General features: G+C 38.4%; 1 protein-coding gene across 1 annotated transcript in view; it reads left to right on the top strand.

The window, feature by feature from the left end:
• cacng2a (calcium channel, voltage-dependent, gamma subunit 2a) overlaps positions 1–6,544 on the top strand; it is a 114,047-nt gene extending 107,503 nt beyond the window's left edge. The window contains exons 3-4 of the mRNA XM_038295290.1: positions 1,072–1,212; positions 4,457–6,544. Coding sequence (XP_038151218.1) covers positions 1,072–1,212; positions 4,457–4,992 — 677 coding nt within the window. The 3' untranslated portion in view covers positions 4,993–6,544. The remainder of the gene's footprint in view (positions 1–1,071; positions 1,213–4,456) is intronic.
• Positions 6,545–23,517: the final 16,973 nt, after the last annotated feature.

The following is a 23,517-nucleotide window of genomic DNA, read 5'->3' as shown; positions in this document are numbered from 1 at the left end:
GCGATAAACAAATATTCTGCTTCATCATCAATGTTGTAGCTTTTTTCTTCTTTTAATCCTGGAAGTATGATTCATAAATACTTTACTGCAGCATGTTCCCAAGCCAATCATAGGAGAATTCCAGAAGTTGTCAACATAAAGCACAACATTTGGTAGTTTATGTTGGATACAAAGTACTTTAAAGGTATAGTGCAACAACTTTCTTTTGCTTAATGGTCTTCATTCTTTATCTTGAATTTAGCTGTGCTATGTCCTCGTTTCTCTTCACAACCTTCCTCATCCTCTCCAAAGAGGAGGAGTAGGAGTGTTCTCTGTGTTTTGTTCCGATTTCATGCACTAGGTGTCATTATTACAAATTGCTGCTTTAAATAAAAGAGGAAGGAAGAATATGAGCTGTGTGAAGCTTTTTCCAAGTTAAAAAAAAGGTGAAAAAAGTAATGCAGACTGGCATTTATGCTAATCTAAGTTGTCAATAGAATTATGGAATTTAGGAAATCTTTTCTTGTAAATTTTATCAAACGTCCCTTAATTTAATACGAAGACAAATTTCACTAGAAGTAAATTTTTAAATTGAAACTGACTGAAATTAAAACCTCTTCCAACGAAGTGCAAGACATGTAATGGCGAAGATTAATTCTCATATGGAAACTTGTTACTGACAAGTATTTAAATGCAGGTACAAAACTTCAGTAAAAAAAAAATGTTTTATTGGAGTTGAAAATAACCACCTACCTCTGTCTTTGCTAAAGAAGTGATCTGAACAGGAGAGGTAGAGTGTAAAACGGGTGATTACATAAGGTGGGTTCGCTGTGGGGATACACACTCACTTCACAGTGTTGATAGAGTCTTTCACCAACCTGATAGAGTGTTGATTAGGATGTGCTTTCCCATAAGGATCCAGTGCTGAATTAGATCCTAATGGGCTTGTCTCTCTTTGATAGTCACTGCGTCACATTTTCCTCTCGTCTTAGTCCCCCTTTCGACAATCGTTTCTAACTGAACTCCATGTCAAGCACTCTGACCAGCTCTTTCTAACCTGCATTTGGATCGCTTATGTCCTTCTGTCTCCAGGTGCGGTGCGAGCCTCCAGCATCTTCCCCATCCTCAGTGTCATATTACTCTTCATGGGAGGCCTGTGTATAGCTGCCAGTGAGTTCTACAAGTCACGCCACAACATCATCCTCAGTGCAGGGATCTTCTTTGTTTCTGCAGGTGAGTCAAACATACGTAAAACTAGACAAAAAGCATATTTTGTATTTCAAATATTTGGCTTTCCTTTTACAAAATTTTACTTATTACTTTATAATTCAATGAACAAGTGACTGTTTGGCTTGTAAATTGTTGATAACCAAGCAGGAATAAGATTTAACAATGCAAAGTACACTACAGACTTTATATTATTCATAGTATTTCATCCCTGACCATTTCTTCTGTTTTAGCTTTTTCATTGTGACTCAGTTACAAAACAATAGACAATCAAGCATATGTTTATATCAACAGGAATGACCTAGTCAATATGTTCCCAGAAAAGTAGTTTTTAATGATTCAAACCAATCATGTCCAATGTCAAAAAGCAACAACCTCTAGTTAAATCCAGTGTTGCCAACTCAGCGACTTTGTCGCTATATTTAGCGACTTTTCAGACCCCTGCAGCGACTCTTTTTCAAAACAGCGACTAGCGACAAATCTAGCGACTTTTCCTGGTGTCTGCCGTGGGGCACCTCCCGCGTCCCAACCCCGTTCTCCCGCTTCTGCAGGAGTCCCTCTCAGCGCTGCAGTCAGAGCCACAGCATGTTTACCCTCAGCTTCCAGACTGCAAATGAACCGCTCGCATGTGCAGAGATTGACGGCGCAGGTTGATCACGCTGAAGTCAGCTCCCTCAGTTGCTGAACCTGCCATAGAGAGCCTTGACCAATATGACGAGGACCCACTCAAGCACAGCCTGCGTGTGTGGAGGGAAATCTTATTAGTTTGAAAAAAATTTAACAATAATTACCATTATTTGCTCACATTGTCATTGATTCTTTGTAGCCTTTTTTTGTTCCATTTAGATTGTTAATTGTTGTTGTTCAAAATGTTAATGTTTTACCATGATTTTTAAGCTCCTTAGGGGACCACAAGGGGAAAAGAAAAAGTTAAAAAAAAGTTGAAAAAAATATATATATTATGCAAATTTGGCAATGACGTCATTCAGCGACTTCTAGCGACTTACAGCACAGCCAATAGCTAATTTCCTCACAGAGGAGTTGGCAGCACTGGTTAAATCATGAATTAATGAACTCTTTGGTTCAGTCTCACTGGCAGCACCCTGCTCTGATCACTACTAGATCTTTAGAACAGCATATTATTTATAGAGAACTTGTTTAACAACATAAAATTTAGCACAAAACACTGATTTAACCACATATTTTAAATAACTGATCTGTGAAACTCAGTATTTTTATTTGTCTTCAAAAGGTCCACAACCAAAAAGCAGTGAACATTTCCAAGACTGGTCAACCTACTAAAATTATTGCAAGAGTACATCAACGATTAATCTGGAAGGTGACAAAGGTCCCAGAACATCATTCCTAAAAAGGCCCCTTTGGCTCAGATCAGTTAGCCTCTTGAGACCATCCTGATCTCGCGAGCTTTCAAGGTTTCACTCACAAATCAGTATTTCTACTCTCCGTTGAAGAAAATTTGGAGCTGTTCACCAAACGAACGTCCAATCAGTGTTGGCTTTGAGGCGGGTTGAGGTGTGACGCAACAAGAAGCCCGACAGTTCAGTCTAAAGAACATGGCGGCTTCAGCGAAGAAACTAGCGTTAGCGTGGCTATCGAGCAAGTTTTATCGGAATTACAGAGTATTTCTTCACTGAAAGAAGAGCAAAACACTGCTCTGGAGGCTTTTCTCAGAGGAAAAGATGTTTTTGCTCTTCTCCTGACTGGTTTTGGCAAGAGTTTGATCTATCAATTGGCTCCTCTTCGTCGTTGCTCTGTTAGTACGTCATATGCTTCGTTGATCTGATTGGTTTATTTGGCCCGTCTATCACCAACATAGGCCAATCAGCTAACCAGCATTTTCGCCCCTTCCCAAAATTACTTCAACGGAAGGTTTCCAGATGGATATGCGGAGCAAATCCATCTGGCGGAGTCAGGTTACAGATCCGTGCTCATGGATCAACATTAATTAAGGAGTCGGGCAAAAAAATGGCATCAATGATGCCTTTAGGGTGAAAAACTCTACAGTGAAAACATTCTGATGATTCCCAAGACCTTTGAGATAATATTCTGTGGCCTGACGAGACAGAATTGTAACTTTTTGGCAAGAAAAGTCCAATTTTATCTGGGGTAAAACTAAAACAACTTTAAATAGAAGAAAAAAAACTACATTGTCAATTGCACAAGGTGGTTGTACTGTGAATGTCAAGGACAGCTTTGCTTCTCTTTGACCCTGGATGAATTATCGCAGGTAAAAGAACCATTGATTGTGGTCTCCACCAAACATCTGTAAGGAGAACATCTGTCCATAAGGTCTTGATGCCAACTTAAAGTATCATAAGTGTTACGCAGCAGAACAATAATCCAAAACACACCAACATTGATTTGCTCCCATTAAACAAAACGAAGGTTGCAAAATGGCCTAGTCAAAGCCAGGATTGAAAAATCTGAGACGCCAACTTTAAACAAACTATGCTCCAAAACCCTCGAAACGGCTGAATCACAACAATTATGTGAAGAAGAATAGATCAACACTATTCTGCCTTAAAGTAAAAAACCCATTGGAAGTTACTATGAATGCTTTATGACGGTTGTTGTTGCTAATGGTGACGCAGACACTGATGATCTTGAGGAAGTGATTACTTTTTTATATAGGTTGGTCTGGAAATGTTCCTCTTATTTACGTTAGAACTAATAATATTTAAAAAAGCTTTTTTTTTGGTCCGGTTTTCCTTGCTTGATATTAACCTTTGCTTGATGGTCTCAAACATTTAATGTGAGGAAAAAAGCCAAAGCAGAAGAAATTTTAAGGACATGCCTTTTCACAACTCTGTAAGCAGTTTTCTTTTCCAGTCGTGAACATTTGAGCATTCTATAAGTTAATCTCTATAATGTCTGATTTTTGACTGTGTTCTACCATAGCGAAAAGCCATTTTGCATTGTGGTCTTTTTTTCATGTTGTTGCTAGGTTAAACATCCCCCTTTGGGATCTATCTCCCTCTGTGTCTGTGTTCCTGACACACTTTCCCTATTATCCATCTTTTAATACCTTTCATATCAAAATATTCTCTGTGACTAAACTGACAAGTTGAAGCTTGAACATCAAATATTTGATTAGAAAACAACACCAGGAGCTTTTTCTTCCGCTGACACTTTGTCTTTTCTCTGCCTTCCCCTTTTCTCCACATTTCTATTTGTTTTTTTTTCTGTCTACTACTAAATGATGGTCGCCATACGACTTCTGATGCACCAGGTCTCAGCAACATTATCGGGATCATCGTGTACATATCAGCTAATGCAGGGGACCCTTCAAAAAGCGACTCAAAGAAGAACAGCTATTCATATGGCTGGTCCTTCTACTTTGGTGCCCTATCCTTTATTATGGCTGAGATGGTTGGCGTCTTGGCCGTGCACATGTTCATCGACCGCCATCGACAGCTGCGAATAGGGGCACGCGCAGCCGACTACCTCCAAGGCTCGGCCATAACACGGATCCCCAGCTATCGATATCGCTACAGGCGCCGTTCGCGCTCCTCTTCCCGATCCACAGACCCGTCACATTCCCGCGACGCCTCACCCGTGGGCCTCAAGGGCTTCAGCGCGCTACCATCCACAGAGATCTCCATGTACACGCTTCCCAGGGACACCCTCAAGTCGTCCGGTACGCCCACAGCCACCTTCAACTCTGAGAGGGACCACAACTTCCTTCAAGTCCACAACTGCATCCAGAAGGACCTGAAAGACTCGAGTCACACCAACACAGCGAACCGCCGCACCACGCCTGTATGAGAGAATGGAGACAGGCCTGGCAAGCTCACCGGAGATCAGGAGACACAGGCAACCCCTTTGGATGCCGTCGACTCCTGGAGAAGTTGGATTTCCATGTTTATAGACATTCATTGTTTTTGTTTAAATGCATGACTTTTCCATAACCATTGTTGAGAGAGTTTCCAACGAGTCTGCCTCGTTCTGGGATTGATCGGGTCGGGTAGCCTAGAGACGAGTGAGATCTGTCATGTTTTTGGGCAGGTTTTCTTTTCCAGGTTACAAGTGAAAGGTGGGAGGATTGGGCATATACCAGATAATCAGTTCCATGATTTCATGCCCTTGAGTTCGGTTGGGGCGACAGTTCCAGCTACCCCTCAGCCAGCCTAATGCTAAGATATATATAAGCCCTTTTTTTATTTATTGACTCATTTGTTAATTTTTTGCATTAAAACTGTGAATTGTTACAGCTTGGGATTCAGTAAGAAGTACCCCAATCTGTAATCTCTAACAAAGGTACTATATATATATATATATATATATATATATATATATATATATATATATATATATATATATATATATATATATATATATATACATATATACATATATATAAATATATGTATTACTTTTATAAATAAATTATTATGTTAATAATCAAGAGATAACAGACTTTACTGAAGCAAAAAACAAAAAAAAGGAGAAAATTCAACCAAGTGCTGTTGATAATAGGAGAAAAGACTTTTCTATCTCTTCATTTGAAGGTCAAGAACAAGAGAAGGTCCTTAAGGTACCAGAAGCAGAAGCAGGCATTCAACAGTAGAGTATTACATATTCTTTTAATAGAACCTTCTCTGCTTTTTCTCCAACTCTGTTCTCTTTCTTTTTCGAGGGTTTGGTGTAAAGGGAGCGTTGAAACCCCCACCCTCTTTCAGAAAGAGCCAAGCAAAGGAGTCAAAGCTCGACTTGCAAAGACTCCAAAAACACGACTTCTGCAAAACGGAAAGAAAGGAGCAGAGAGGGAAGAAAAAGAAGAGGACGCCAGACACAAAAACAAAAAACAAGTTTAATATGAAATAGAACAAGAAAAGCTAAGAGACTCACAATTTCAGAAATTAAATGCATGCTATTAAATTACAGCAAATCTGCTCTTGAGAAACTTAAGTTTTAAAGGTTAATTACTATAAGGGGAAAAAAGCAAAGGCGCTAGAGTTTAAAGTATTAATGTTTTCATGTGTGGATTTATTATGGTTTCTTTTTTTATTACTTTTATTTAGCATATATTATCTCATTACATTTGTCAGACGAACCAAACAATTTACTTTGAACAAAACTGCTTTCTTTAAACTGTTCAGTTGGTTTCTTTATAAATATATAAATAAATGTATGTATGTATTTTATGTTGGTTTGGAAAACTCACACAGCCTTAGCCATTTCTTTGATTCTTTTCATTTTTAATGTGCTGTTCGAATTGATAATGAAATCTTTAAAAGGTGCCAAAAACCGAATGATCCTATACTTGGATGCATCAAGTCCTGATGAATAAAATACGAACCCTAGGGGGAACAAATCACCATGTTTCTCTGCGTGTCTCTAACACACTTCACCAAACAACACCTTCCTTTCTCTCACGTTTAACTGCTAAGTCTGTCTGCCCCGTCTTCATAACTGTGAGGCTGTCTTACATAAAGATTTAAGACAGATTGGAAGGTCTCATCTGTTTTGGGGGGGCTTTAAATCTCATAAATCTGTCATAGGTTTTAAAGGAAAGTACCCCCCATACATCCTTGTTCGCTTCAGAACCTTAAAAATATTCTTATATTTATATTTCTTATCAAGTTATGACGGTTTGTTTACGTTAGAGATTCACAGATCTCTAAATCAACTAAATCACAATCTGCTGATCAGAAATTCAAACATCAATTCCATAAATTTCTTTAATACTGTTGTCTCATGTACATTAATATTGTACATGGTTGTGAGTTTGAAACCCACTCCCACAGACTGAGCAGCCCACTGCTCCCCAAGGCAATGGGTTAAATGCAGAGAGTGAATTTCATTGTGCTGTACTTGTGACAAAGTAATGATAATGAAATGCTGGAGGGGAAAAAAAGAAATTGTATTATTAAGTTTAGAAATTATAAAGTATAGTGGATTGACCACTGTTTAAGTGAAGCAGTTAGGAAAAGCTTTTTTTTTTACCAAAATGGAAAATAGAGAAAATATTGTAGATGAAGAATAAAGCAGGTTTTAATTCAACCCTGGAAGGACTGTTCGTAATCCTACCTCCAGCGCTGGCACCGGTCAGCGCTCCGCCTCTCTGTCTGCCCACAGGGTCCTCTGATCCTCAACCGTCCTCCAGCAGTTAGTCTGTAGAGGCTGGCCTTGGCCTGCTGCCGTCTCTTCTTGCTCTGTTTCCCTGGCGGGCTTTTCCGATGTACCGCAGTCCTCCTCATGGTCAACTGTAGCCCATCTCCACCACCTTCAGTGCTCTGTTTCCCAGCTGACTTATGCCATCTACAGCTTTCCTGCTCCCATCATCTGCAGTTAGTTTCTAAAGCTAGCCTGAGTTAGAAATAGCCTCTCCCCAGCATTTATTTCTCCAAATGCGAGGCAGTCTTCTCCTATCCACAGCTTAGCCCCAGAGGGGGGCAGGAATGGCCAGTTCATCCCAGTTATGGAGCTCTTTCAGCATTTCAGTGTTGTCGCACTGATTCCCGCTGCTGCAGTGTGAGCTCCAATTCATTGCTCACCTTACCTCTGTTGTCTGGGTGATTCCTCCCTCTGTTTTGGGCACTCTGACCATAACAAACAAGTGCAGGAGAGAGTACCTTCCATAGATAATTTTTTATAAATAGTATTTTCCAGGTCTGTGTAGGATGTAGATTGTATATAGGCCTAACTTTCCGTAGCCATATTTGCACCTAATAGCGATCTCTACAGACACTAGTTTGTCAGCTCTGCGCTGCCATAGTGCAAAGAGGTCATCCTCCATACAAAAGCGACCTGCTCCTATGAAATTATAAATAGCACTCTATAAAGCAACGCAGACATAAAGGTTGAGACTTTTCATTCATGGATGATAATAAATAACATACTTATGTTTAATATATTTCATTTTTCTCAGTAAAATGATTACACACTAGCTTTAAGTAATTTCTACTCATAGTTAAAGAGTTTGTAGAACCTCATATTATTCTGGAACAGTGTAGGACCAAACTTTTTGAGCCAGATTGCAGCTGTCAAGCTGAGGGATCTACATTAAAGCGGTCCGCTCAATGACTCCAAGGAGCTTAGCTCCAGTGGCAGCAAACCCAAAGGATTATTCCTCTGGTACGAGGCACCTGCCATACAAAAATCAAATGAAATTCTCTTTTCAAAAGCAAGAAGCTTCTCCTTCAAATTTTCAAAAATAATTTTTTCTAATTATGGGGTTTACATGCCAACTGAGGCATGAATATATTGGGTATCTGACCTTGGGTTAAATTACTGCCACATTCACGCCTAAAAACTGCCCTCATATTTAAGTTTTGTTTTGGTTTTATTCTTTACATCATTATTAAACCTTTTGGCAATAAATTAATGAACATGAAATAATTTGCCTCTCTAAAGTCATTTCTCATATCTATCCGACTTAATAGTGTGGTGACACCCAAGCTATGCAAACCACAATTTTTTAAAAGCTGCTTACACTGATAATTATTAGTTATAAACTACATATGATCAGTAAAACCTGCTGCTTTTTCCTCTCAAAACCTGTAGACCCTATAAGGATGTTCTTTGTTTCTCATATCACTTACACACACTAAACACTGTAATCTGCTGTGAGGTTTTTACACTTGGGAATAAATATAAGCAATTTTACAATCTGATAAGAACAGAATTGTTTGGGGTTTTTTTATGTGTTTTGGTACCTAAAAATCTTCAGTTAATCACTTAAAGGGATTGCCTGAAGTCATGACATAATTAGATTCCAAAACTGTTTGCACATGCATGCAAAAAAGAAAAATACCACGCATTTAAATGTTACCAATAATCAAAGTAATTCTATTATGAAAATGTAGATGCAAACAACGCTTTTAGATGATGATTATATTTCAGGATAATTATATTTCAGAACTTTAAGGAGTGACAGTCTTGTATCAGTGTGGAGAAATTTTGGCCCACAGAATTGTTTTAGTAGAGCCAAAGTGGAGAATTTTAAATTATGAATTGCCTGTTTAAATTCTTAATGCTTTGTTAAACATTCAGAGGTAGATTACAGATATGCTTTGGGTCATTGTCCGGCTTCCTAACCTATGCTTAAGTTAAAGGTCACAACCAGGCTCGGACTGGGAACGATTTTTGGCCCTTTTCACCGCCGGAGAGTGAGTGTTGGGGCCGGCTTGATTTAAGGAGGGCCGGCCCCTCGCACGCTGAAATTAGGACTGGCCCACCCCGGTATTACAGATTACCAGTCCGAGCCTGGTTACAACTGATGTCCAAGAATTTCCTTCCAGATTTTCTCCTCGGTTGTAAAATTCAAAGTTTGATGATAGACAGGAAGCCATCAGCTACTGAAGCTGCATAACAGGCTCAGATCATCACACTACTGCACTTAGAAACTGATTCTTTGCATGAAATACTTAGTACTGCATATAAGATAATGAGCATCTTCTAAAAAAAATCTTTTTTTCTGTCTCTGACTAACATGCTCTTAGAATAATTTTGTTTAGATAACCACTACGAAGAGGTTCCACTTTTTTTCCATGTTGTCTCCACTGTGGATAATAGTTCCATGCAGTTTACCTGATTCCCAGATCCTCCCACACTGATGTCAGTAACTTATTCTCTCATCTGTTCCTGGTTTCCTTCAGATCGGGGCCCGATGTTTTGCTTTTTGAATTATTTTGGCCTACTTCATGTCGTCACACATAATTTAGTTCTTGATTCTACACAGCTGTGCACAGTCATGAAAATTTTAATTCATGACTTTTAAAAAGGGGTGATTATATTTTTAGCTTTGATAGTTTGTTTTTTGATACCTTATTCACTAGTATAATAAATCATCATTATGTTATATATTAAATGTATTTGATAAATTTAAAACATTTGCCATGCATTGATAGGTAGCTGGGAAGCCATGGGAGCTTCACCTAAAAGGATGTGATCAGATTTGTGGTCGAGTTGTGTCTACAAAAGGTTGGGCACAAATATCTCACCTTATTTTGCATAAGTTTATTAATATCATCATGCTTAATATCATTTAATTAGCTTCCTATTTGTTAACTGTTTGCCATCCTGTTTTAGGACATGTTTCTTGTTTTTTTTATTCTTTTTATTTCTCATTTTCTTTTTAAACCTTTTTTTTTTCTTAGACCAAGAGAAAACCATTAAATCCCTCAGAAGGGAGTCTTATTTGGTGCTCTTCCAGATTAGTCATGGATATTAAAATCTTTACTTTTCTAAAGACCTTATGTGTTAAACATGAATACCAGATGGTATGAAAATCCCATAACTTTAACAATCACAGTCATTAAATGTTTAGATTTACCTAGGTCTATACCCTACATGTCAAACTAAATGTAATCAGATTGTTTTTAATCTTGTAAAAAGGACACAGAGTGAAGAGTTTTTCTGACAGAAATCAGAAAAAAAAAGCAAGTTCGCTCTAAAAATATTGGCATCAGCTCTCCCATAAAAATAAAAGCTGAGTTGACAGATGTAAAGCCTTGTGTGCTTTGCAGAAATCACATCTTCAGCCAGCGGTTGTAAAATAGTGATAACACATCGTACGCGACCACTGGGAGCTGTAATCCAAAAATATCAACGCTATCCATCAAATATCTGAGATTATTGCAACAACACAGTCAGAAAATATTTTTTCCTTTGTTAAGCGGAGGCAAAAAAATCTCAAGAAGTTAATGTAAATGTTTGCCTCACACTGCAGAAAGTTGTTGGTATAGTTCTACATGTTAATTTCTAGGTCAGAAACAGTCTGCATTAGGTTTCCACTCTGCCAAAAGGATGGCTTTCACTTCTTAACTTCCTGCTCAGATTGCAACTGTGTGTACGAGGCGCTCACACACCCTGCATGCTGCTGAAACTGATACACAAAGTCAGTTAGAAATCGTTTTTTTCCTCAAGGTTTGAGGATCAGGTTTACCTTGGTTGATTTATTGGAGTGGAGAGAGAGAGAAAGAGGGTCCCAGAGAAATATACAGATCCTCCCAGAAGTTTCCATCTATTCATCAGCATGAATGTGTTGAGGAAAGCTCTGATCTTTATATTGGAGAAACAAAACAACCTTTCCACAGACACCCAACAGAGATGAGCTACCTTCTCTGGACAAGACTGGGCTGTACATCTACACCTTATCATTAAAGGACATTCTTTTAAGGAACTAAATGTTAACATTTTGGACAAAGAAGACAGGTGGTTTGAAAGGGGTGTGAAGGAAGCCATTTATGTTAAAAAAGAAAAACCAACCTTAAACAGAGGGGGTGGATTCAGGTTTCAGCTCTCAAAAAACATAAAACGCAGCGATAGAGTTGATTCCCTCCCGCTATCATCTCAACCCCCACCCCCATGCAGGGGACCAAAACATCTCACCTGGTCAGACAGACCAACCATGACCCTAATGACCCTAATTACATAGGCATAGTACAGTATCAGGTATTGCAGGCTAACAAAGAACCCAAACAACTCTCCATAAGGGGCGGATCGGTTCAATTTGCATGGTTTCTAAGCTTTGTTTTTGGGCTAGTCTATAAAGCTTTGAACTCAACGCTAATTCTGACATTTTGAATTGAAAAAGCTTCCTGGATGGGAAGCGAAACGTCTTCAAATTTGGAAACAAAGTCCAGTGGATTGTTTTTTAACTTTTTTGGAACAGCATGAACGGCATACGAGATTTATCTTCATAAAGATAGATAGTTTTAAAAACTGTTTCTGGAAATAAGAATCTGAAAAGTGTGGCTTATAATTAAATTTAGCTCCTGAGTAAATGGTTTGTAAAACCACATTTTGATGCAGCTTCTACTAGTTTTGGGATATACAGCTTCCAGCTTCATACATCTAAACAATTTTATCTCATTCTTCCCACATATAAAACCAAGGATTAGTAAGGATGGATAAAGCTTAAAATGGATAACCCGAGAACAGAGTTCTTAAGCCTTATTTGTGATGCATTCCTGAAGTCAGTGCAGCCCAATTACATCATTCTAGCGTCATGCCCCTCTGCACAACATCTGTGCAGACTAACTTTTCACACAGCGCACCTAGAAAGCTCGGATCCAACATAGCTCCTACTGGGGAGGGCTGGCAAATATAAACATTTTAAGACTTCTTGTGATTTTGCCTATAAATATCAATATGATCATCAGATTGTGAACAACCTTTGGAAAGAAATTGCTTTCACTCTTGGAGGACATGAAGAGCCTTTAAAAGTGTTGGGATCAGCTGCTTTTGTTTTTAGACAAGCTGTGTGGTATTGTAAGCTTGAACTCTGCCTTAAATGCTCCCATAGAGTCAGTCTGACCATTCTAAAACATTAGTTTACTTTAGTCTAAAACCATCCTGGGTTACTTTGGCTAAGGTGAACTTCCATCCTAGCGTCAAGCTTTTGGCAACCTGTGACTCACCTTCCTATTAGCTCGGACAGAAGAAAACCATCCCCACAGCATTATGCTGCCACCACCATATGTCACCACAGAGATGGTGTTGTCAGGAGGATGTGCAATTAGCTTTCCGCATGTAACAGGTACTGAAGCCTGGACCCAATATTCAGAAGACAAACGGAAAGTTTTAAACAAGTTTGAGAAAAAACAAAAGAGGACGACGGAAACTCTAAGGAGTTCTCAGATTCTCTGCTGAGACAGGAAACTCAGATCAGTGAAAAGTAGGATGAGTGGAGAGACTACAAAAAGTCACTGACCTGGTTGAGAGCTCAGTCCAAAACTCAGAGAGGAGATACCCGGGGGGAGATGTCCGCCGCTTGTGGTCATTACCACTTCGGAGCACAGAGTGTGGAGTAGCTTGAAGCAGAGCAAGCAAAGGGAGTCCGTTAGGGATAATCTAAAGCCGAAAACCAGTCAAGAACAATGTCAGAAACCAGGTGATCTGAGAGCAGAAGATGTATCCAGGGAGAATCCAAGCCTAGGTCAGTAAAACATTCCAAGTTCGATAACCAGCAAAATCCAGGGAGTAAGACCAAAAATCATACTGAGCAGAACAGACAGGGGAAATGGCAAAAACTAAAAATACGTGGGGAAAAAAACTTTGTTGAATAACACAACGAAATTAACATTGTATCAGTTTATTTCAGGGTATCAGATAACAGGAGATTGAACATTAGTTCACGCCACCCTTATAGATTATTTTTTATTATGCATTCCTTGCACTTCACAGTTATGTGCATTTTAACTGGACATGGCAATGCCCCTTTGCATTGATGTGGAAGAAGCCATTGGGTATGCATATTTTTCAATGGCTGCTCAGCAAAACAAGGAGGATTTGAGGTTAAGTTAGCATAAATATTTGACATTGATTCGTATCTGAAATGTGGAATTTTGCTGTTAAAATATTGACAAATGAAGCACAACTGTAAGTAAAACATTCTCAAATTTTATATGGTCTGGAGTTTGAGCTCTAATTAGCTTGCATAACCAGATCCTTTATCTGTAGCATTTAACCCCTGCACTTTCCTCTCCCTGCTTTTCTGGTGTTTCCACTGGGGGGGGGCAATCAAAGCGGGTCTGCGTTGTTGTGTGATCAGGGGCATGGAGGAAGTGTCACCAGAGGAGATGAGGCTTCCACCACTGGGAATATTAAGAGCAAACACGCTGGTTTTCCCACTGCCCGAGCCTGGCTTTTCTGTCGCCCGCGGGTCTGCGAGGTTACATAATCTCACATCACACCTAATAAAGCCCTTTCTATGACCTTACTGGACAAAGTGCTGTAAAAGTGATGCAGGCAAAAACTGGAATCATTTACAATGCAGGACCTGCATTAGTATTCACACCCATTGATGGTTTGTAGATTTTTTCGCATTAAAACGCTGCTGGATTTCATTTGAGTCTTAAGGCTGTGGTAAAGGTTGACCTTGAGCCTTAATAGAAAGAGAGAACAGGACTTTCAGATGCACATATGCAAATATTTATGTGCCAGTAACTGAGCGAGTGTTATTTTAAAAAGAGAGATGGGTAAAAATAAGATAAAATGAGATGTGCAAAGCTGGTAGAGACAGACTCCAAAACACTGGAACTGATGCTGTAAAATGTTACAGCTTGTAAAAAGCTTTAACTACCATGTTTCCAGCTCTCCCCTGTGGATAGATGGACAGATGGATGGAGCAATGTTTTGCACAATGCAATAGAGTATGGAGGATAAACACGAGGGATTAATGACTGGAAAAACCATACACATGGGGGTGTTCTTGGTCTCCTCTAATAATAAACAATAATGTTACTTTTAATGCTTCTCAAATAACTTTTATGCACAATAATTAAACAAATCTGTTTTCTTCACATTTCATATTGATGGATATTAACTTTAGATAAACTTTACAACTTTAAATAGAACAACAGAGCCAGGTTTCTGTGACTGAGTGCCATCATTGTACAGTTTCTATGGGTAAGGTTTATGTTTAGAATAAAGCCAGTCACCGAGGAGCCTTCTGAGCGGGGCTGATCTGGAAATAAAATGCAACTTAAAATGTGTGCATGAATGTGTTTCCAAATGAAAAAGAAAATTAGGCTGCTCATTGGAACAGTGGGTAGCAGCAAGGTTCCGGGTTTAAATCCCTGCCCGGAGTTTTTCTGCATGTTGTTTGCATGTTGTCCCTGAGCATGCGTGGGTTCTCTCCGGGTACTCCGGCTTCCTCCTACTGTCCAAAAACACGATTGATAGGATAATTGGCTTCCCTAAATTCTCCTTAAGTGTTTGTTTGTGTGTGTGTGTGAATGGTTGTTTGTCTCTGTGTTGCCCTGCAATGGACTGGTGACCTGTCCAGGGTGGACTCCGCCTCTCACCAGTAAGTAGCTGGACATAGGCACCAGCACTCCTCATGAACCCGCTTGGGATAAGTGTGACGGCAAAACATTTTAAAAATTGGATAGAAAAAAATTATATTTTTTTAGATTTAAATGTGCAAACCTGTGTCATTTATGGGTCATCAAAGGTTAAGCAACGCTGAGCTACAAATACAGGCATGCAGATGAAAGAAACCCTTTGATTGGAAATCATTTTAATATCCCACCTACTTCTTGCTGAAGATGCTGTGTGGACCAGAGTCCCTCTGAGTTGAGTTTCTAGCATTTCGCAAAAATAATCTGAAGCCTTTAAATCCAGCTTTGAAAAGGGGACAGCTATTTAAAAAGAGAGGGAGATAAAGAGGAGGAATTAAAATAGGCTACAGCTCAGTCCTTCTGGACGTATGAAGCAGACAGAGCAAACCACTGTGCCCTCTGGTGGTGGAATGAGGGCAATGCAGGGATGCTGCCACTGCTGTCTCCATCAACTCAGGGAACGCTGTGTCCATGAACGGGCCTGGAATACTGATGCAGGGCTGCAGGAGCTGCAGTGGGGAAGAAGAGCTCGAATTCAGCCTTGTCTGCAGTAGAGAACATCTGACTTACCTGTGGAGCACTTTGCTTTTGTTACTGTATTATATCACACACATATATATATACAGTATATCCCCATAATTGGATAATACAAGAGGGTTTGTTTGACTCTCTTAAATGTTTGGATGTATGCTGCAAAATCAGAGGATCCTGGGTCAAAATGTCTGACCGCACAATAAGATATATTATTATGTTCTGTTTAACAGGAGGTTTGAAGTTTGCAAAAGTCTAAGAAACTGAGCTGTAGATGCTGCAGAAATTCTTTTCAGATATGATTTTAAATAAAGAATGGACTTTCTTGCATTTTTTTAAAAAAGAAAAAAAAAGTAGTTTTGAGAAAGATGTCGAATGAAAGACTCACCCAAAAAACATAAATAGTATGGGCACAAATCTAGCTTTAAATGTTATAAACTGAGGGAGTTTTATAAATTAAAGTGAATATTTTTTTTAGCTGTTGTTATCAGCATAACAAAACAGATATATCTTAAATATAAAACAAATAAAAATGCTTTGATATAATGTATGAAGAATAAGTTTTAAGTCTGTTCTATGTAGGAATGTGTCTAGGTTTACAGCGACACCAAGTGGCTAAAGGGTGCAACTTCAATGAGGCGGGGCATTTTAGAAAATTGGCAAATTAAATAGATTTATTAAAATGTTTTAATTCAGGTTAATTAAGAATTGTTGGTCTTCATAAAATATGTACATTTTGGTTTTTTTTTTTTCAGATTTGGCCTTAAAAATTCCTATTATTATAATACACTTAAACAAAAACACTTCAATTTTGTTTATTTATTGTCTAATTTTGGCTGAAATTGTAAATTGAATTTTGTTTTGTTTTGTGTCTCCAATCTGTTAATAGTGTCGGCTCCAACCAGATGTTTAAAGCATCTAAGTTTTTCAGAGGGTGCTGTATTCCTTCACTAACGAAGGTGTCCTGACAATAAAAACACAGATAGGTGTTAAACAAACCCCTGTATGATTTAACAAAATCTAACTTTTTAAAAACACATTGAAGAACATGAATATGCTTTTTTTTCTGTATTTTGTTTAATAATATCACAACAGGCAAATAATCGTACATGGTCAGCTGGCTTTAATAATAACTATCTGTCTAAAATGAGTTTCAAAGGGCTCAACCTGACATGTTTGTGCTTCAGTTTTACACTAATGACCTCCAGTGGATGGAGAGGCTGAAGCATACAGAGATGATGACAATAGTCTTCCCTAAAACGTTATAACAGGTACCAACTTTCCTTTTTCAAGGTTTTGGCCTGATTGGTTACTGTTCATATTTGCCTTAGGTTTTTCCTATGAAGTTATTTAATTTGCCAGAATAACCACATCTGGTTTCACCAGCCCATAGAAGTTCTCTTTTCTGACTGCAGAGCTGTGGCAATATTTTCTCCTTCCTTTGCTGTTGGCTGTAAGGATGGTCCACACACGATGGGACAAACTGGGCTCATTAAACGCTGTTAGATTGGCAATTCTTTTTAGCTGAGGCAGCATTTCTGTAGGAAACATTGTTGGTCACTGTAAATCATTTGAATGAAAGGCATCGATTAGACTGTGTGGTTTTTAAAATAACTTTTTTGTTATGTTTTTTAGCCATTTGGTGATTAACAGGTTTCATTTGTTTTGCTTTTGCTAAATTTTCCTGATATTTTTGCCATTATCTGCAAATAAAAGTTTGATTTTGGTAGGGTAAAACCTAATAGAATCAAATAGATTTCAGAAATAATATATATATATATATATAACTACTAACTGAAATAGACTAAATAAACTCTGGGTTTTCTGTTTCACAAAGAGAGTTTAATCAACCTCTGTCTCTGTTACCATTGTAACATTCTCCCCAGAGCTAACCTGGTTAAGAGCAGGTGTTGTAGGTGTAACTCAGCATTAGCAGCATTACACAGGTTCCTTTAACAGGTACATAACTGTGGGAGCACATTGATGTCTGATAACTGCAATATAGAAAACAACTGCACAGTTAAACTGCACCAGTCCCATAGAATGGCTTCAGACTGTGCCTCCTCTACCTTCTAGTAGGTTTCTTAAGGCTAATAATATGCAATTTATCACTGATAACAGCCTTACTCTTTATTAACAATATAGCTCCTTTACAGTTTTTTTTTACTGCATTTTAAAACTTTAATTTAAATTAATTCTACATTTCAGTCACACGGATTTAATGTGATTAGAAACAACTCAGCTGTTTTTGTTTTAATATGAGCGATGTGCGGATTAGTTTTTTTTTTTTTACAAGTACTTAAATTATTTTCAGATTACACATAAATAGATCATTAATTCTGCAGGAACAAAAGGAGGCACTTTAGGGCTGGACTCATTCGGTGATAACAACCTACTGAGCCTTTGTAGGTAGGAGGCACAATCTGAAGCCATTCCATGGGACTTATACCTGCTAATAACGGCCATTTAATGGGATGAAAAGACCCCGAAGCTCTACAAACAGCCACTTAGTATTTACTTCGTATTCTAAGACAGAATCAAAATGAGGAGGAAACCAATGAGGTGATGCACAGATCCTACCTGTTTGTATACTCCATCTTCACCTGCTGACAGTGGATTTCACCTAAATAGATAAATTGATCCACTGCCATTCAAGCAATAAACAAGGTTTCCCCCATAATGTTATCATGGTTACAACAGGCTATGGCAGGCCATTTTGATATGTATTAGTTTGACTTAATAAGTATTTCTGATATCTTAAATACATTTTTTCCTTGTTAAAATGATAATTTTAAACAAAAAAGTCCAGTAACTGAAAATTTGGATTCATCCGCTTGTTGCTTCGGCATCCTTCCAGTTGGATTGCAGCAATACTGTGAGAGAAAGAAGGACTGTCAACTGGAAGTCCATCACTTTGTTTAGCAGCAAAAGAAAGCAAAATATAGGGAATGGAGGAAACTAAATGAACTGAAAAATAAAACCACCTATTTACCACTGCACAGCATATGTACAGAAAAACTGTATAGAATAAATTAAACATTTCTGGACCTTTAGAGACACCAGGAAATTAATTTAAATTTGCATGATATCTCCTCATCCTAGCAAATTTGGAAGTTAGACAGATGAAGTCCAGTTTGGTAGAGTTTTATCAATTCATGCAGTATTGCATGATCTGATCTTTAGCAATTGTGGAAAGATTGGCAGCTGTTTTCATTGTTTTCCAAGAGTTGATAGTCTTCTCTCTGCAGTAATGTTGACCTCAAGTATTTTTAGAGCTTGTCTTTTGGCAAAAAAAAAACTGCCAAAACTAGCTTTCACTGACCAGCAGGCCTTATTTGGTAGAGTTATTGAAAAGCTGATGATCACACTACAATGTTTTTTATGTTTAATAAAACTAAGATTTTTTTTTCTGATAATACAGTCATAGTTATGATTACCAGAAAAGTGAGTTGTTTCTCTCATTGTGTTTGAGGTTTGCTCCCTTGTTTCCTGCATCAGAAAGTGTTGGGGGTCAGCTGTGATCTTCAATAATGCAAAACTGATGGACTGGAAGTTTAGCAAACTTGCATGTTTTTTTGTTGCTCTTTTCTACTGGCAACAGAAATGTGTCCTTGAATGATAGGGTTTGCATTTGGCTGACAGTGAGCTCTTTCCGTCAGGGAAGGCAATTAAGCCCCAACATCATCTTTTCTGACTCATCATCACCGAAACTAAAGCCTTCACTTCGGCAGGTAATGAGGAAACCCTGCGAGGGATTTGCAGGCCAGTTAGGTATCCTGCTGAAAGTCTTATTTGGGATTTCACTGCATAATATTCAGCATTTTTTTTTTTTTTTTTTTTGAAATCTGGATTTAGAGGGAGATTGTCAAGGTCCCATTCACCTCACCTACAGCGGATGGAGTTGAAGGACTATGGATTTTTTTTTTTTTTTTTTTTTTTTGTGGAGCAGCAGCTAAAGACTTTTACATTTTTTCTCCCTAAGCAGTTTTAAAGAAAGACATTTCCTCGGAAGGACAGTGGAGATGAAAGTCAGTAACACAGGGTTTGAGTAGCTGCAGCAGCAGGATGAAGGCCAGAGGAGAGTCATGAAGATGAACCACCTCCAGAACCTGACCCCTGTCCTCCAGCAACTTCATTATTAATTGTTCCCTGCTGAAAGTGATGGTGCAAACTCTGGCTTTTGCCACTCCCCGAGTCCTGCTCAGCTGGGGTTAGACATTTTGTCAAGTGTTTTCTGTCTACTGTGCTCCAGGAGCACATTCTCCCCGTTATTCTTCATAATTTCCAGTGACCTCTGAGTCAATGATTGATTATTAATGAGAGTCTTCTGAAGAAATCATCATCAAGTCAGAATTCCTGTGAAGTAAAGCTAACAGCCCTGGTTTTTCAATTTTCTTATTGTCTCTCAGGAGTATTTTTAGTCATAAAGCATAAACTAAGAGGCAATAGTTAAGGATAGACAATTTAAATGTGTTAAAGTAATATTCTAATCATGCTTTGAATAATTTTTTTTTTTTTTTTTTGTCCCTTTGTGACATCTCTAAATTTTCAGGGTAGTGTCACCATTGTCTTTTTTTCCCAATGGAGTCATTTCATATAAATTTGTAAAGATGAGCCCCTGTTTTTATGTTACAGTAATTTATGCTTGTTTCATTTTTATGTCATCTTCTAATATATATCAGCTTTTCATCACTACACTGCAAAAAAAAATCTATTAAGTTCAAAATTCTTAAATTAAGTTTATGTAGCCTTATTTGAGCAGGTAAATTTGATGATTTGCCAATAAAATTCTTTTTTTTCCTCTTAAAATAAGATAAATAGATAATATGCACTTCAATAAAGAAAATGCTAATTCTTTTTTTCTTTTAGATGTAAATTGTCTTGTTCCAATGGCAAAAGTGTCTCACTTTCCTCCTCAATTCAAGAAAAAATAGACTTATTTTAAGAAAAAATTACGTATTTAGATGTACATTTTTGTAATGTACTGTTGGTTCTTTTAGGTTTGATTCACCCTTTGGCATTGTTGTATTTTGGTTTCATCTTTTTGTGTTTTTTGTTTTTATACCACCTTGTGAATTAATTGCTCTTTATCAACATCCAAATCGAAGTGATGGCTCATTACCAGGCATCTGCAAAGCTGAATGTCTGAAATTAAGCCAACTGATTCAGGTGTGTTGGAGAAGGGATACATAAAAAAACTGCTCTCCAGAACTAGACTTGGGAACCCTGGTAAAAGGCAGGTGGACAGGTGGAAATTAAACTTGTATATATAATGCATATCTAAGAACAAAAATAAAGTCTCTCTAAATCAGAACACCATACCTACAGGGATGCATGGTGGCGGCAGCATCATGCCTTAGGGATATAATACTTCCCTAAGGCACTTCAGTGAGTCATAAAAAACAAAAAATAATTACATAAATAAAACCCTCAGGTTTCTGCTAGAAAGGCATATTTAAGGAGGCCCTTCAGTGGGTAAAGAACTAAAATCATGCTTCAGAATAAACAAAAAGAAGGCTTTGCAGGACATGCACTCTAAATTTGACAGTTAGTGGTTTAATTTCACACTATCATGAAATAAGTTATGATTTATCTTGTTTTTTTACACAAAAATAGTTTTTCATCAGGAGTTTGTATATCTGGCGTGTAATTGTTCATCTCTGCCCTGTAGGGATTTTTCTGATACCTCCTTAACATTTTATGTGCAATATTGATACCAAAGCCTGTATCCATCCACTAAATCTGAGGTTTTGGGTTATGAGTTCGCTGTCAAATAAATTTACATAAATGTAGAGAAAGGTTAGATAAGTATTTAATTCAGATTAGATGTCTGAGTTATTTACAAAGAAAAGGAGTAGATGACAATGACACATCCTAATTGGTTTGGAAATACAAACTTCTGTCTGTACGTGCGTTTCTGTGTGCTATCCCGCAGAGGAACCTCCAGTCCAGTGCTGTGGTAGCAGCTGTTGCTAGTGGGACAGGAGCCAGGTAACTAGGGTGCATGCTGGGACAGAAGAGGAGGGCCAAGAGTTTGATTCATGGGGATCCGGGTTTGAGTGAGTGCCTGCCTCCACACACGCATTCTCCTGGCATGGTAGATGTCCGGCTGGCAGCGAGTCAGCGGCGGGCTGCCCTGCAGAGCAGGGGAAGTGGACGGGCGGTGAGCTGCTGTGGAGTCTGACAGGAGGACAGACTCTCAGAGAAAACCACCAGACTCAGGACCATTATTACCCAGGGAGGCCAAAGGTGCCATTCTGTTCCAACAGAGAATTTAAGCTGATTGCTCCAAGATTCATAAATTTGCTTCTGTGTTGTTTTTGTTTGGACATTTTAAAATTTGAGAAACTCTTAAAGGAATAAAAAATTGCTCCATAAAGGTGTCAAAAGAAGAAGAGAGCTATGAACTACAGGTGCTGGTCATAAAATTAGAATATCATGAAAAAATTGATTGATTTCAGTAATTCCATTTAAAAAGTGAAACTTGTATATTATATTCATACATTACATACAAACTCATATATTTCAGATGTTTATTTTGTTTAATTTTGATGATTACAAATGACAACAAATGAAAATCTCAAATTCATCATATCAGAAAATTAGAATATTACTGAAGACCAATAAAAACAAAGGATTTATAGAAATGTTGGCCAACTGAAAAGTATGAACATGAAAAGTATGAGCATGTACAGCACTCAGTATTTAGTTGGGCCTCCTTTGGCCTGTATTACTGCAGCAATGCGGCGTGGCATGGAGTCGATCAGTCTGTGGCACTGCTCAGGTGTTATGATAGCCCAGGTTGCTCTAATAGTGGCTTTTAGCTCTTCTGAATTGTTGGGTCTGGTGTATTGCATCTTCTTCTTCACAATACCCCATAGATTTTCTATGGGGTTAAGGTCAGGAGAGTTTGCTGGCCAATTAAGAACAGGGATACCATGGTCCTTCAACCAGGTACTGGTAGCTTTGGCACTGTGTGCAGGTGCCAAGTCCTGTTGGAAAATGAAATCTGCATCTCCAAAAAGTTGGTCAGCTGCAGGAAGCATGAAGTGCTCTAAAACTTCCTGGTATGTGGCTGCGTTGACCCTGGACCTCAGAAAACACAATGGACCAACACCAGCAGATGACATGGCACCCCAAACCATCACTGACTGTGGAAACTTTACACTGGACTTCAAGCAACGTGGATGAAGTGCCTCTCTTCTTTTCCTCCAGACTCTGGGACCTTGATTTCCAAAGGAAATGCAAAATTTACTTTCATCAGAGAACATGACTTTGGACCACTCACCAGCAGTCCAGTCCTGTTTCTCTTTAGCCCAGGCAAGACGCTTCTGACGCTGTCGGTGGTTCAAGAGTGGCTTGACACAAGGAATGCGACAGCAGAAACCCATGTCTTTCATACGTCTGTGTGTGGTGGTTCTTGAAGCACTCACTCCAGCTGCAGTCCACTCTTTGTGAATCTCCCCCACATTTTTGAAGGGGTTTTGTTTCACAATCCTCTCCAGGGTGCGGTTATCTCTCTTGCTTGTACACTTTTTTCGACCACATCTTTTCCTTCCCTTCGCCTCTCTATTAATGTGCTTGGACACTGAGCTCTGTGAACAGCCAGCCTCTTTAGCGATGACCTTTTGTGTCTTGCCCTCCTTGTGCAAGGTGTCGATGGTCGTCTTTTGGACAACTGTCAAGTCAGCAGTCTTCCCCATGATTGTGTAGCCTATAGAACTAGACTGAAAGACCATTTAAAGGCTTTTGCAGGTGGTTTGAGTTAATTAGCTGATTAGAGTGTGGCACCAGGGGCCATCAATTTTGAACCTTTTCACAATATTCTAATTTTCTGATATGATGAATTTGAGATTTTCATTTGTTGTCATTTGTAATCATCAAAATTAAACAAAATAAACATCTGAAATATATGAGTTTGTATGTAATGTATGAATATAATATACAAGTTTCACTTTTTAAATGGAAT

Source organism: Cyprinodon tularosa, unplaced genomic scaffold (assembly GCF_016077235.1).
Source record: "Cyprinodon tularosa strain WSP-4 unplaced genomic scaffold, ASM1607723v1 ctg352, whole genome shotgun sequence".
Lineage (NCBI taxonomy): Eukaryota > Metazoa > Chordata > Actinopteri > Cyprinodontiformes > Cyprinodontidae > Cyprinodon > Cyprinodon tularosa.
This window is presented reverse-complemented; position numbering and strand designations above follow the sequence as displayed.